The sequence below is a fragment of the Lepidochelys olivacea genome (assembly GCF_965140295.1).
Source record: "Lepidochelys olivacea isolate rLepOli2 genome assembly, chromosome: 1".
In the NCBI taxonomy this organism is placed as follows: Eukaryota; Metazoa; Chordata; order Testudines; family Cheloniidae; genus Lepidochelys; species Lepidochelys olivacea.
Window position 1 is genome coordinate 225,688,575 of NC_140411.1, and position 14,993 is coordinate 225,703,567.

At 46.2% G+C, this 14,993-nt stretch overlaps 1 protein-coding gene across 4 annotated transcripts in view; it reads left to right on the forward strand.

The window, feature by feature from the left end:
• The window catches only part of DUSP16 (dual specificity phosphatase 16), a 98,538-nt gene that overhangs the window by 64,770 nt on the left and 18,775 nt on the right, over positions 1 to 14,993 (forward strand). For all 4 annotated transcript variants that reach the window (XM_084617302.1, XM_084617305.1, XM_084617304.1 and 1 more), the window contains exon 4: positions 11,037 to 11,200. In XM_084617302.1, the coding sequence (XP_084473428.1) occupies positions 11,037 to 11,200 (164 nt within the window). The remainder of the gene's footprint in view (positions 1 to 11,036; positions 11,201 to 14,993) is intronic.

The following is a 14,993-nucleotide window of genomic DNA, read 5'->3' on the forward strand; positions in this document are numbered from 1 at the left end:
CTTGCATAGGAAGATGCTTATATTAGGGGCATGCTAGTTTTCAGCCTGCAGGTACTCTAGTATGGAACTCAACCAAGCTTTACAGCCAGAGATGCTTGAAACAAGATGGGATACTTTTTCACTATCGGAACATTTTTATGTAAAACTTCAGTATTATGATTCAGTATTTCTGATGTCAAAAATCAGCTAACAAAAGTATGGACGGTGCCAGATCTTTGGGCTGGAATTTAGTTTCACTCCTATGTTGCAGCTTAAAGTTATGGTACAGATAGATATTATTTGTTTCGAGTTCTTGATACTATGCTCTATATTTGGATCAGAAAGTCTAAACTGAAATTGTTGCATTTCCTCGTGACAGCTGTCAATAGTTTTACTTTATTGAGGCTGTGTTTGTGTGGATAATGGCTGCTGTTTGAATTGGTCTCTGCTGTTGTGGGGAAGGAAAAACAGAAGGTATTTAACAGAAGGGAACTAAAGACACATTCATTAAGATGTTGCATCTGACTTTAAAGGAGTGTGGCACATTAAAGGTAGACAAAGTAATTAAGAAATAAGGATTGGTTCTCACACCCTTTGAAGGCAGTGGCTCTGTAGAAGAGTGTACTCACCACAGGCACACCGCCTCATGGCTGGGCAGGACATAGTGGCTTCTCCTTTGGCAGCCCTTGAGCTTCAGCCCAACTTCAGGCTTTGTGGGCCTTCCAGCAACTGGCTCCAGGCTTTTTGCACCACTGCCTTAGGTGTGCCCAGAGGGGAGCCCAGGCCCACACTCTGCTCTGGATTCCAGACCAGGAAAAAGAGAGAGTCTGTTTCTTCAGACCCTCTCTTCTGTATCCCTTGGCTGCTTCCTACCATAGTCCACAGCAAGGCTCTTCTCACAGCCTATTCCTAGGTTGACTCTCTTCTGCAGATCCACCCCCAAAATGGGAACCAAACTAGTTCAGGGGAACAAAAGAAACATAAAGGTCCTGCACCAGGCCTGCCTGTCTGCCCTCAGGAGGCTCTGAGACTTTAGAGGCTCTGGTTTGGCGCTGGGCCTTGCTTTGTGAAGCTAGCCTAAAAGGTCCTCTCACAGTCAGCCACTACTGGGCTGGAATCTTCCTCTTTTAACTCCTCCCTCCGGACTTGGCATGTCACACCTGTAACAAGGTGGGGCTGATTGGGCCTCTCTGACTCTTGTTAACCCTTTCTTGGTTAGTGTGGAGTCTATGTACCCCATCATAGGCTCCCACTGATGCCAGTGGGACAGAATCAGGCAGTGATGTACAATGCAAGAATTAGGAAAACATTTAAAGGAACTGAAAGGTCTCTGACATGAGACTGGGTGTAGGGAGAGTCCATTAACAGAATGTCAGTGGTATCTGGATACTCGGGGCGAGAGTGAGGGTGTCTCCCTAATGATAAGCTCTATTAGACTAGGGAATAGTATCCCAGAGGAAGTATTGGAAGCATCATCAGAAGTAGAAGACGATAGTTTGACTTTGTTTAATCTTCCTTCTCCTTTCAGGTGGGCTGCTGAGACTCTGGCCCTACAACATCTTAAATCAGCTACATCTAAAAGTCTTGACCTGCCACATAAGTGACTAAATATTCAAGAATCTCTTTTCATAAGAGGGAAGAGTTAAAGCAATATCTGGTACACGTTAAGAACTCTGTAAATTATTTGGAAAGGGCCACAGTTAGTCCACAATGCATTGCTCAACATATTAGTCAAAGGACAATGAATCTCTCTTCTCCAGAATGGAGATGAAGTAGAGTAAAATAGGAATTATCTGGGATGGGAGCCTAACTAATAGGAACTCTTGAAAACACTGAAACCATGAATGCTTTGCTTTTCTTCCCCCTACTCCAAGTGGATGACTGAATTATTTTCCTCATCCACTCATGGCTGGAACTTGCTGCTGGAGGCTAAGGGTATGTCTACACTGGCAAGTTTCCGGGCCACAAGTTATACCACTTTTATCAACACGCTGGAATTAAACTGCTGTTGCGTGTCCACTCTGTGCTCCTTGTGACGCTGGAGCGCATCCATGTTAGCCGCTCTTGCAACAGCAAAGACAGCAGTGCATTATGGTAGCTTATGTTGAACTGGCTGCAGGGTGCTTTGGGAAGGGTTTGCAATGCCCCATGGGGCGGGCCCAGCATCACATGATGCAGGTTTCCCAATCCCATTGTTCCATGGGCATCCTATTACATTGCCAGCTGCTTTGCAACTGAAGTGTGTGCGGGGGTGGGCGGGAAGAGTGAGTGAGTGTATGTAGGGGGGAGAGAGACAGTGTGTTTTGGTGGACAGAGTGTGTGTCAGCATGCTGTCTTGTATGTTCAGACAGCGGCAGGAAGCAACCAGTCCTGAGGCAACGGGAGAGGGAAACCCTGACATCAGCAACGGCTGTCAGAAACGGGGGAGGAGTGTATGTCTCCAGGGCAGCCAAGTTCAAAACAATGAGCAGAACGGTCATTTGAGGCATTGTGGCATAGCTCTGGAGGCCAATTACTGCGCAGAAAGCAATCAAGTGTCTACACTGGCAATAGAGCGCTGGAGCCTTTGCGCAAATAGCCTTATGACTCTCGTTGCGGTGGCTTTTTTGCAGCACTGCAACTGAGGAGTTTCTGCGCACAAAGTGGCTTGGCAGTGTGTACGCATGTCTGCAGTTTGAGCGCAAAAAGCTGCTTTACTGCACAGAAACTTGCCAGCGTAGACAAGCCCTAAGGGAATACCATCAATGAAACTCTTCTAATGTAAACCTCTCTTCAGCTGAGCTTGTTACCGGCAAGTCATTTGGCGTAAAGAATAATATTTTGGAGACTAACGTTTAGCGCTCAGTTATTGAAGACTGATTGATTGAGATCTTTGGCTAATACTCTCTTCCTAACATAACAAAAGGGAGACTTCTCTCTGGGTAAAGGGATAGATAAATCTGTAAATAGAATTGTTTCCCATAGTATTTTGTCCTGCTGAGTTACTTTTGGATTTTGCCAGACATATTTTGCTTTTCAGATACATAGGAGCTGTTAAGAATGTGACTGCATTGTAAGACACGGAAATGCTTTGAAAATCTGAAGTAGATGGGATTTAATTTTTTTATTAAACTAAGGGCCTGGCGACACGTGCAGATGTAGAGCGCTGTGAGTTAAACCAGCCCTTAGAGAGCGCAGCAGGGAAAGCGCTGCCGTGTGTTCACACTGTCAGCTGCAAGCGCACTGACGTGGCCACCTTTGCGGCATTGGGAGCGGTGCATTATGGGCAGCTATCCCACAGAGCACTCTTCCCATTCTGACGCTGTGTCTTGTGGGAAGAGGGCGGTGGGTGGGGTGCAGGGCATTCTGGGTCCTGTCCCAACACCCCATGATGCATCGCTTTGCATCCCAGCAGTCCCTGTGCTTCTGTCCACATTTGGTGCCATCTTTCAACATTTTTTGTACTGCGTGCTGTAGGAATGGATCCCGAACTGCTGAGGAATATGCTGATGGTCTCACCAACACATCACAAATAGCAGTCAAATTACTCCTCAAGCTACTGTAGCTACTGGACACCCGCTCGGGCCCAGAGGGGTTTAAAATAGCCCTGGGAGAGGGCTGGGGCAGGGGAAAAGCTGGGCTGATTGGCAGAGCAGCCGCAGCTGGGGGCCATGCCCCAAACAGACCCAGCGGGCCATATAAAAGCCAGGGAAGCCAGGAACAGAAGAACACTCTCTCTCTAGCTCTGAGAGGGAGGGACCTGGCTGCAGGAACCTGAATAGAGGATCTAGTTTGGAGCAGGGCTGGGGAAAGGCCAACGGAGCTGGGGAGCTCTGGCCTAGGAAAGCCCCAGGCTGCAGGCCTGGGAAGGCCTATTAGGTATGGGGGTTGCAGGGGCAGCCATGGGTAGGCAGAGGCAGCAGGTCCAAACCCAACCTTGCCTGTGATGAGTGGCTCATACTGCAGTCTGCCCCAGGGAGCGGGAGCTAGCTGGTGACTGGCAGGAGCCTACGACTGAGGTGGGAGGGGGAGACCCAGAACTGTGACGGTACTGCCAGGGGGCAGCGCCCAGTTAAGGGGCACCAGGGTCCTGGGAGGGACACAAGAGCCAGCAGCAAGGCGAGACACCAGCTGACAGAGGGCGCTCTAGAGGTTGGAATGTTAATTCCCTGAGATGACCAGCAGGAGGTGCTGCCGGTGTGTCCGCCTAGTTACACTACAAACTGATAGTGAGGAGTCCGACAATGATGTCGACTCACATAACGCATATGACACAAGATTGCTTGTAGCATTCACGGACATGCTCACCACCGTGGAACGCCACTTTTGGGCTCAGGAAACAAGCACTGAGTGGTGGGATCACATCGTCATACAAGTCTGGGATGAGGAGCAGTGGCTGCAGAACTTTCAGATGAGAAAAGCCACTTTCATGGGACTGTGTGAGGAGCTCGCCCCCACGCTGCGGCGCAAGGACATGAGATTGAGAACTGCCCTGACGGTGGAGAAGCAGGTGGCTGTTGCAATCTGGAAGCTGGCAACTCCAGACAGCTACCGATTTGGTTGCTAACTAGTTTAGAGTGGGGAAGTCGACCGTTGGAATCGTGTTGATGCAAGTTTGCAGGGCCATTAATTGCATCCTGCTCAGAAGAACCGTGACTCTGGGTAACGTGCATGACATGGTGGCTGGCTTTGCACAAATGGGTTTCCCTAACTGCAGAGGGGCGATAGATGGCACGCATATTCCAATTCTAGCACCAGCCCACCTAGCCTCCGAATATGTTAATTGGAAGGGGTATTTCTCTATGGTTCTCCAGGTGCTTGTGGATCACCGTGGGCGTTTCACTGACATTAACACAGGCTGGTCCGGAAAGGTGCATGACGCATGCATCTTTTGGAACGCCGGCCTGTTCAGGAAGCTGCAAGCCGGGACTTTCTTCCCAGACCAGAAGATCACTGTAGGGGAAGTTGAAATGCCCATTGTGATCCTTGGAGACCCTGCTTACCCTTTAATGCCGTGGCTCATGAAACCCTACACATGGAGCCTGGACAGCAGCAAGGAGCTGTTCAACAACAGGCTGAGCCGGCGCAGAAAGACTGTGGAGTGTGCTTTTGGCTGTTTAAAGGGCCGCTGGCACTGTCTGTATGGGAAGCTGGACCTGGCCGATGACAACATCCCCACGGTTATATCCCTGTGCTGTACCCTCCATAACATTTGTGAAGGGAGGGGTGAAAGATTCAACACCTGGAGGCTGAATTTGAACAGCCAGAGAATAGGGCTATTAGAGGGGCCCAGCACAGGGCTGCAAGGATTAGGGATGCCTTGAGGGAGCAATTTGAGACTGAAAGCCACCAGTAATGTCTGGTGCCCTGCACGGGAGTGAAGTGCAGTGTTTCCAGTGTCAGTAGGAATTTGTATTTGCTGCACTGACTTGCAGTGCCTGTTGCTTTCCTGGGCTAAGGTATCTTTTACTTAATGCAATAATAAAGAATGTTTTCAAAGCCAAAAACTCCATTTATCAAAAAGAAACACAACTGCTTGGGAAACAGAAAGGGCAAGGGGGTGGGGTGGGAACGGTAGAATCACAGATTTGCGTATGTCCTGTGATCATACTCAGCCTTCCTGTCTGGAGTGCTGTGCAATTAGTGTTGCACTTCTGGCTGGCTAAAATGCATGGTGAGGGGGGTTGGGTAAGGGTTGTAGTTTTGCAGGGCTGCGTGGTGAAGCTACAGTTGTTGGAAGCAGCTGGTGGCAATAAGAACCCGGATGTTGGGTAAAGTGGGTTGGAGGTGACATGGGGGCACGAGAGAGTTTTGGGACAAGAGCTGCAAGGGGTGGGACAGGAGCAGAAGTGCTCCGCTTGCATGGCTATGAGTGCCTGTATCGAGTCCGCTTGGCACTCCATAATGCTTAGCAGCCGCTCCGTACTTTGGTGCCGGCGATCCGCATTCTGCTGGTGGACCCTCCTTTCGCTCTTCCGCCACTCCTGCGCTTTTTGATTTTTCATTAAGGGACTGCTGCATGACTTAATAGAATCATAGAATATCAGGGTTGGAAGGGACCCCAGAAGGTCATCTAGTCCAACCCCCTGCTCAAAGCAGGACCAATTCCCAGTTAAATCATCCCAGCCAGGGTTTTGTCAAGCCTGACCTTAAAAACCTCTAAGGAAGGAGATTCTACCACCTCCCTAGGTAACGCATTCCAGTGTTTCACCACCCTCTTAGTGAAAAAGTTTTTCCTAATATCCAATCTAAACCTTCCCCACTGCAACTTGAGACCATTACTCCTCGTTCTGTCATCTGCTACCATTGAGAACAGTCTAGAGCCATCCTCTTTGGAACCCCCTTTCAGGTAGTTGAAAGCAGCTATCAAATCCCCCCTCATTCTTCTCTTCTGCAGGCTAAACAATCCCAGCTCCCTCAGCCTCTCCTCATAACTCATGTGTTCCAGTCCCCTAATCATTTTTGTTGCCCTTCGCTGGACTCTCTCCAATTTATCCACATCCTTCTTGAAGTGTGGGGCCCAAAACTGGACACACTACTCCAGATGAGGCCTCACCAATGTCGAATAGAGGGGAACGATCACATCCCTCGATCTGCTCGCTATGCCCCTACTTATACATCCCAAAATGCCATTGGCCTTCTTGGCAACAAGGGCACACTGCTGACTCATATCCAGCTTCTCGTCCACTGTCACCCCTAGGTCCTTTTCCGCAGAACTGCTGCCTAGCCATTCGGTCCCTAGTCTGTAGCTGTGCATTGGGTTCTTCCGTCCTAAGTGCAGGACCCTGCACTTATCCTTATTGAACCTCATCAGATTTCTTTTGGCCCAATCCTCCAATTTGTCTAGGTTTTTCTGTATCCTATCCCTCCCCTCCAGCGTATCTACCACTCCTCCCAGTTTAGTATCATCCGCAAATTTGCTGAGAGTGCAATCCACACCATCCTCCAGATCATTTATGAAGATATTGAACAAAACCGGCCCCAGGACCGACCCTTGGGGTACTCCACTTGATACCGGCTGCCAACTAGATATGGAGCCATTGATCACTACCCGTTGAGCCTGACAATCTAGCCAACTTTCTACCCACCTTATAGTGCATTCATCCAGCCCATACTTCTTTAACTTGCTGACAAGAATACTGTGGGAGACCGTGTCAAAAGCTTTGCTAAAGTCAAGAAACAATACATCCACTGCTTTCCCTTCATCCACAGAACCAGTAATCTCATCATAGATTAGTCAGGCATGACCTTCCCTTGGTGAATCCATGCTGGCTGTTCCTGATCACTTTCCTCTCATGCAAGTGCTTCAGGATTGATTCTTTGAGGACCTGCTCCATGATTTTTCCAGGGACTGAAGTGAAGCTGACTGGCCTGTAGTTCCCAGGATCCTCCTTCTTCCCTTTTTTAAAGATTGGCACTACATTAGCCTTTTTCCAGTCATCCGGGACTTCCCCGGTTCGCCACGAGTTTTCAAAGATAATGGCCAATGGCTCTGCAATCACAGCCGCCAATTCCTTCAGCACTCTCGGATGCAACTCGTCCGGCCCCATGGACTTGTGCACGTCCAGCTTTTCTAAATAGCCCCTAACCACCTCTATCTCCACAGAGGGCTGGCCATCTCTTCCCCATTTTGTGATGCCCAACGCAGCAGTCTGGGAGCTGACCTTGTTAGTGAAAACAGAGGCAAAAAAAGCATTGAGTACATTAGCTTTTTCCACATCCTCTGTCACTTCATGCAGCATGTCCTCTTCCTAATTCTTTGGAGTCTTTCGGCTGTTGATTACAAGGACGGCTGAGATCTTAAGATTGTAAAGGCAAAATGCAACACTTAACAGAGGCAGCATTGTTCACACCAGACAGAGCAATGATTCGGCCATACTTAAAGCAAACAAGCACAGTCTACACAATAGCAGAAATTGCCCATCCCAAAGTGAGCACACATAACCCACAAGAGTCCCAAAATTGTGAGTAAGCACAGGGGCAAGGGTGACTGATTGTTTCAGGGCTGTACTGTCCTCCGGGGTCCTGTGCCTTGGGGAGAGCCAACAGCGGCAGGGGGCCCCTATACTGAACACTTTCCCCACATTTTCCACAGGAGTTTGTCTGGGAAGATATCTCACTTCCAGGAGGGTGACTTGGGAAGCAAGGGAGGGTCCTCTACTACAATGGGACTTCCACCCTGGCCCATGTGCAGCTTGCCTGTGTGCAGCAATGGTCCTCACGGCACAGTGGCATGGACATGTTAGCCTGACTGGGACAAGGAGCACAGTAGCACTGCCAAGGAACCTGTGCCAGCGGATTGCCCAGCTTCTGCATGAGACCTTTTGATGAGATCACTGAGGCCGATTACCATGATGTGAGAGACACATGAATGCCCTATTCACCATCTAGGCAAGCATGCAGCCCTAACCCTCCTCACCCCAAGAGCCTGCACTGAACAACTTCCTTCCCAAAATAAAAGCCGCTTACTGGGCACCCCCTCTGGTGTTTGTTCTTCCCCAAGCACTGGCCACCATGACTGGTTACCTTCTTCCTGGCTTGAGAACTGTCCTGGCTGCATGCGTCTAGGGATTCCGGGGTGTCTTCCTCCGCCTCAGCACCCTCGTTCCCGCTTTCCTCCTCGTCCTGCCTTGTTGAACTGGGCTCTGAAGTGTCCATGGTGGTACTCAGAGAGGAGGTGGGGTCGCGTCCAGCTCTTTCTAGAAAGGCAGGTCGTGGGGGCAGCACCGGAGTGGCTGTTTGCCTCGCAGGCTTTGTGGTAGGCATTCCGCAGCTCCTTTACTTTAACCCTGCACTGCAGTGCGTCCCGGTCATGGACCCTTTCCAACATGTCCCTTGATATCTGCCCAAAGGTATCGTAATTCGTACAGCTGGAGCACAGCTGGGACTGGACAGCTTCCTCCCCCCAAATACTGATGAGGTCCAACACCCCGCCATTGCTCCATACTGGAGATCACCTGGAGGCATGGTCACCTGGAAAGATTCGCTGAGAACACTCCTGGCCTTGCTGACCAAACAGGAAGAGGATTTTCAAAATTCCCAGAGAATTTAAAGGGCGGGTCTGACTGTTGGTCACCCGAGGGAAGTGCAGTAGAGATCAAAGTGATGACCAGAGTGGCTAGAACAGGCATTGTGGGACACTTCTGGAGGCCGATCAGAGCGCATTAATAGACCAGGGCGTCCACACTGGGGCTGTGGCGCTCAAGCCAGGGCGCATCAAGCGTTATGCTTCTCGTCGAGGTGGAGTACCAGGAGCGCTCCAGCCGCGGAGTCCGGGCGCTCTACGTGCCTTGCCAGTGTGGATGCGTCATGAGTTAGGGCACCCGGGGCTGCTTTAATGCGCTCTAACTCGCAAGTGTAGCCATGCCCTAAATTTTGGTAAAAGATGTCAGATCTGCCAGCAGTAGAGACTCAATTCCTATATATCCAGAGAACAGATACAACTCAGACAGTGGCAGGACAAGCTTTTTGTCAAAAACAGTATAATTTTGTGAATTACTTTATTTTTTTGTTACCTGTTACTGCAGTTTGTAGTGTTTGGTATATTTAGCACATTAATACTCTATTTTCTAGATACAAAGGATTTAGGGGCATTTATAATTATAATCTGTTTAGGATTTTCTCTCTACTTTCCCTACTTGTAATTCTGTATAAGATCCCATGGGGAGAGAACTGGAGACTCTTATCTTGATTTGTATCATACTTACTGTCTAATTTTGAATAGCATTGGCAAATAAACATGTGCACTGAATAAGTGGCTGGGTACTTTTTAATGGTAATATGTAAATTGTTCATGAGGCATGAGAGTAAAAAGCCCATGCTTTAGTTTAATTTGGTTTCTAGCATGCTAGCTAGCCAGATTTTGCTAGCACATGTTTGCCAACAACTATGTTGAATCATGATTTTTAAACTCTGTAAGGTCAGTGCAGATGGAGCATATAGCGTGGCTTTTTAACACTAACACAGTTCTCAGGGGAAACCTGTCCACACAGGAGAAAGGAATCGATCTTGAACTGTGCTTATATGTTTGTGGCTAACCATCTTAACCTTTGTCTGCACTAGCATTTATCTTCGTATTTCCTTCCAGCAGAGCTACATTAATGGTGGGAATGCTAGTGTAGACAGGTCAGTGGTAACCTCTGGGATTTTAGTCCTAGCATCAGATAGATCTTCTTTGAGCAGACTTAAACAATACTGTGGCTAAAACACTAGCAGCCAGTCTATACATGTGATAATGCAATGAGGGGAAAACTTCAATAAAAATACTAGGATAACCATAATGTGAAGAGAATCTAAAGCATTAACCAGAATGATTGAGAGACCACTTATTCAAGGTTCGTGTTATTTTTTACTGACCAGCTGCCAGGAGAATCCCAGAATCTAGATTTTAATTTTTTCTTTCTTTCTTTCTTTCTTTCTTTTTTTTTTTTAAAGACCGAAGTTTCTACTTGTTGCAGCTTTGAAACGTAAGGTCTACAGGGAGACTGGCTGAATTTTTTTGTTGGGGCACAAGGCTAGGATGACGAAAAATTCTGCAGTCAGTGTTCATTCAGCTAACAATGCATTTTAACACTTTTAAAAACCCTGTACTGATGACACATTCTTCACTGCAATCGCTGTCACAGCAATGGAAAGGAGAATTATTAAAGCCTTGGCTCAAGGGAAAAGGGACAATGTCATTGCTAATTCTAAGTGATCGGATATCTTTGGGGGGGTAGGGGGGTGTTGTCTCCATTCCACAAGTAAATATTGAGAAGTACCTCAAGTTTTTGAGGTAATGAAGAGAAGAAACATTTCAGGCTTCTTTTAGATCGTTATATCATTGGTGGGGGGCATATGAAGCAAGACTCTGTGCTGGATTACATACTGAACTTGGCAGTCACAGCAACTCTGGAAAAGACGCACATGCAGCTCTATCAACTTGCTTCTCTAGGGTTTTCCAGCTGCATCCCATCACCGCCTCCCACCCCCAGAATAATTTTTTGTGTTTGATATTGGGGGTACGCTAAAATACTTTTACATGGCTTTGTCTTACACTCTCCCCACTGCACTGAAACTCAGGTTTTTGCTTTTCTTAGGTGGGTTTGCTGAATTCTCCAGCTGTTTCCCTGGCCTCTGTGAAGGAAAATCTGTTCTAGTCCCTACTTGTATTTCTCAACCTTGCTTACCTGTCTCCAACATTGGTCCAACCAGAATCCTGCCTCATCTTTACCTTGGTTGCCAGCGAGATGTCCTCAACAAGGTGGGTACTTTGAAATTATTATTTACGGCCATGGATGTGTAGTTTTCAGGAGTGGAAAGAGTTGCTTAAAAACAAAACAAAAAAATATACAGATCACGCTTTCTGAAATAATTGCGTCTCAGTGTTTTTTGTGAGTGCATTGTGATGTTGCAGCAGTACAAATGCAAAACACCTAGAGTAAATGCAACTGACAGCCTTGTGTGGCTTAACCTCAATCAGCTATGTGATGCCTACTTCAGCAATCTATCAACCAATGGAAAATTTAATAATCTCTCACTGCAGAAGTTGAACAGGCTTCATGTGTGGCTCCAACTAGTTCTTCTGGAAAACATACAAGTTATGAACACAAGTGTACTGATGGCAACTACAGGACAAAAAAAATTGTGTTATTTCATGTATTTTCTATAAGTACTAGGAAAAATCTGTTTGAAACACTGGGCATCTTGTAAGGAGATATTACTGCGCGTATCTTTCTTTAAAGTCACCTTTGTAAAATATACAGTCTTAGACAGTCCATTGGGCCTTTTAAATTCATCCGTACTATAGCACTGTAATCATGGTAAAACACTGATCACAAGTATAAATAAGGTTAATAGATCGCTGTTCCTTTGCTGCTTTCCTAAAATCAGCAGCCCTGCAGTGTCTTTAAAATAGCCAATTACACCTTCTGTTGGGGAACTAAATGATGTTCTTGCAGTGGGGCAGGCTCATGATTTCTCTAAAAGCTTCCTGGTTTGAGCATTGGCCTGCTAAACCCAGGGTTGTGAGCTCAGTGCTTGAGGGGGCCATTTAGGGATCTGGGGCAAAAATTGGGGATTGGCCCTGCTTTGAGCAGGGGGTTGGACTAGATGACCTCCTGAGGTTCCTTCCAACCCTGATATTCTATGATTCCTCAATATCTAATTTCTGTTGCCCTGTGTGTACACATCAACTATCTACATGCCTGGCTCATGCGTCAGCCCTCCTGTCACCTCACCAGGTAATCACTTTTTTTTAATGTTGAAATGAAGGGGTGGGGGGGGACCTTCCCTCTTTCTCAAAATTCCAGTTTATTCCCATTTGACAGCTGCTGTTTACAAGGTGTTTAAATACTGAGCTCTGAGAACTATCTAAGACCCACATAAGGTTCCTCCACTCCCACCCCACAACATGTTAGTTCTTCACCCAAGTAGGGAATGTCCAGTTTCATATGCATATGTAAAAACTTGTGTGTGAAGACATTTCTTGTTCCAGTCTTAACAGGCTTGTAATTCTATCACATTCAGATCCCTTTACCATAATTAGATTCTTTCCAGTTCCTTCTGTTTCTCTCTGCTTTCCAGTCTGTTTTTAATAAGGTATTGTTCATGGCTTTTTAGACCCATTATTTTAATGGAGTCCTTGCAGTACAGACAATTTACTAGATACTTTTTTCCACAGCACATAAAGAAAGCAGCCTGTATGGAGGTTAGTCCATGGCGATTATATTCACTTCAGATATTTCTTTTAAAACTTGCACATATTTTACTGTGCAACAAGCCAGCAGTTTAGACCCGACTTATTTTTGGTGGATGTCCGAGCAATTTATCATTTTTCTTAGCATGTATATTCTTAGTGTCCCCAGGACAGTACAAATCAAAGATTTTTCTTTTCTCCCTTGCCACAAACCCATAGAACGTCTCCAAGAAGCTTTATTTTCTATTCTGATTATTTTAAATACACAATGCTATTCTGGTCCCCAAGGACGGTCATGTCCAGACATGACAAAGTCCAGCTGAGCAGCCCCCATCAGGTTCCTGATCAATGTCCCTGCATTCAGGATGAGGGACAGAACTTTTGCTCTCATGTTATCCATCTGGTTCTGAGGCACTAAATGTTTGCCATTTGATATGCCTATAGTGGCCCCTAGCCAGTGAATAATCCTGGAGGGGAAAAAAGAAGCTCCTCTCCACACTTGCAATAATTTAATGCCTGTAAAGGGAGGAGAGCACTTGCACAGTTGTTCTATGTGTAATCTTCAAGGATTCATAGATTCATAGATATTTAGGTCAGAAGGGACCATTATGATCATCTAGTCTGACCTCCTGCACAATGCAGGCCACAGAATTTCACCCACCACTCCTAAAAAAGACCTCACACCTATATCTGTGCTATTGAAGTCCCCAAATTGTAGTTTGAAGACCTCAAGGAGCAGAGAATCCTCCAGCAAGTGACCCGTGCCCCATGCTACAGAGGAAGGCGAAAAACCTCCAGGGCCTTCCAATCTGCCCTGGAGGAAAATTCCTTCCCGACCCCAAATATGGCGATCAGCTAAACCCTGAGCATATGGGCAAGATTCATCAGCCAGATACTACAGAAAATTCTTTCCCGGGTAACTTGGATCTTACCCCATCTAAAAACCCATCACAGGCCATTGGGCCTATTTACCATGAATATTTAATTACCAAAACCATGTTATCCCATCATACCATCTCCTCCATAAACTTATCGAGTTTAATCTTAAAGCAAGATAGATCTTTTGCCCCCACTACTTCCCTCAGAAGGCTATTCCAAAACTTCACTCCTCTGATGGTTAGAAACCTTCGTCTAATTTCTAATCTAAATTTCCTAGTGGCCAGTTTATATCCATTTGTTCTTGTGTCCACATTGGTACTGAGTTTAAATAATTCCTCTCCCTCTCTGGTATTTATCCCTCTGATATATTTATAGAGAGCAATCATATCTCCCCTCAACCTTCTTTTAGTTAGGCTAAACAAGCCAAGCTCCCTGAGTCTCCTTTCATAAGACAAGTTTTCCATTCCTCGGATCATCCTAGTAGCCCTTCTCTGTACCTGTTCCAGTTTGAATTCATCCTTCTTAAACATGGGAGACCAGAACTGCACACAGTATTCCAGGTGAGGTCTCACCAGTGCCTTATATAACGGTACTAAAACCTCCTTATCCCTACTGGAAATACCTCTCCTGATGCATCCCAAGACGACATTAGCTTTTTTCACAGCCATATCACATTGGCAGCTCATAGTCATCCTATGATCAACCAATACTCCAAGGTCCTTTTCCTCTTCCGTTACTTCTAGTTGATGCGTCCCTAGCTTATAACTAAAATTCTTGTTATTAATCCCTAAATGCATGACCTTACACTTCTCACTATTAAATTTCATCCTATTCCTATTACTCCAGTTTACAAGGTCATCCAGATCCTCCTGTAGGGTATCCCTGTCCTTCTCTAAATTAGCAATACCTCCCAGCTTTGTATCATCTGCAAACTTTATTAGCACACTCCCACTTTTTGTGCCCAGGTCAGTAATAAAAAGATTAAATAAGATTGGTCCCAAAACTGATCCTTGAGGAACTCCACTGGTAACCTCCCTCCAACTTGACAGTTCACCTTTCAGTAGGACCCGTTGTAGTCTCCCCTTTAACCAATTCCCTATCCACCTTTCAATTTTCCTATTGATGCCCATCTTATCCAATTTAACTAATAATTCCCCATGTGGCACAGTATCAAACGCCTTACTAAAATCTAAGTAAATTAGATCCACTGCGTTTCCTTTATCTAAAAAATCTGTTACTCTCTCAAAGAAGGAGATCAGGTTGGTTTGGCACGATCTACCTTTTGTAAAACCATGTTGTATTTTGTCCCATTTACCATTGACTTCAATGTCCTTAACTACCTTCTCCTTCAAAATTTTTTCCAAGACCTTGCATACTACAGATGTCAAACTAACAGGCCTATAATTACTTGGATCACTTTTTTTCCCTTTCTTAAAAATAGGAACTATGTTAGCAATTCTCCAATCATACGGTACAACCC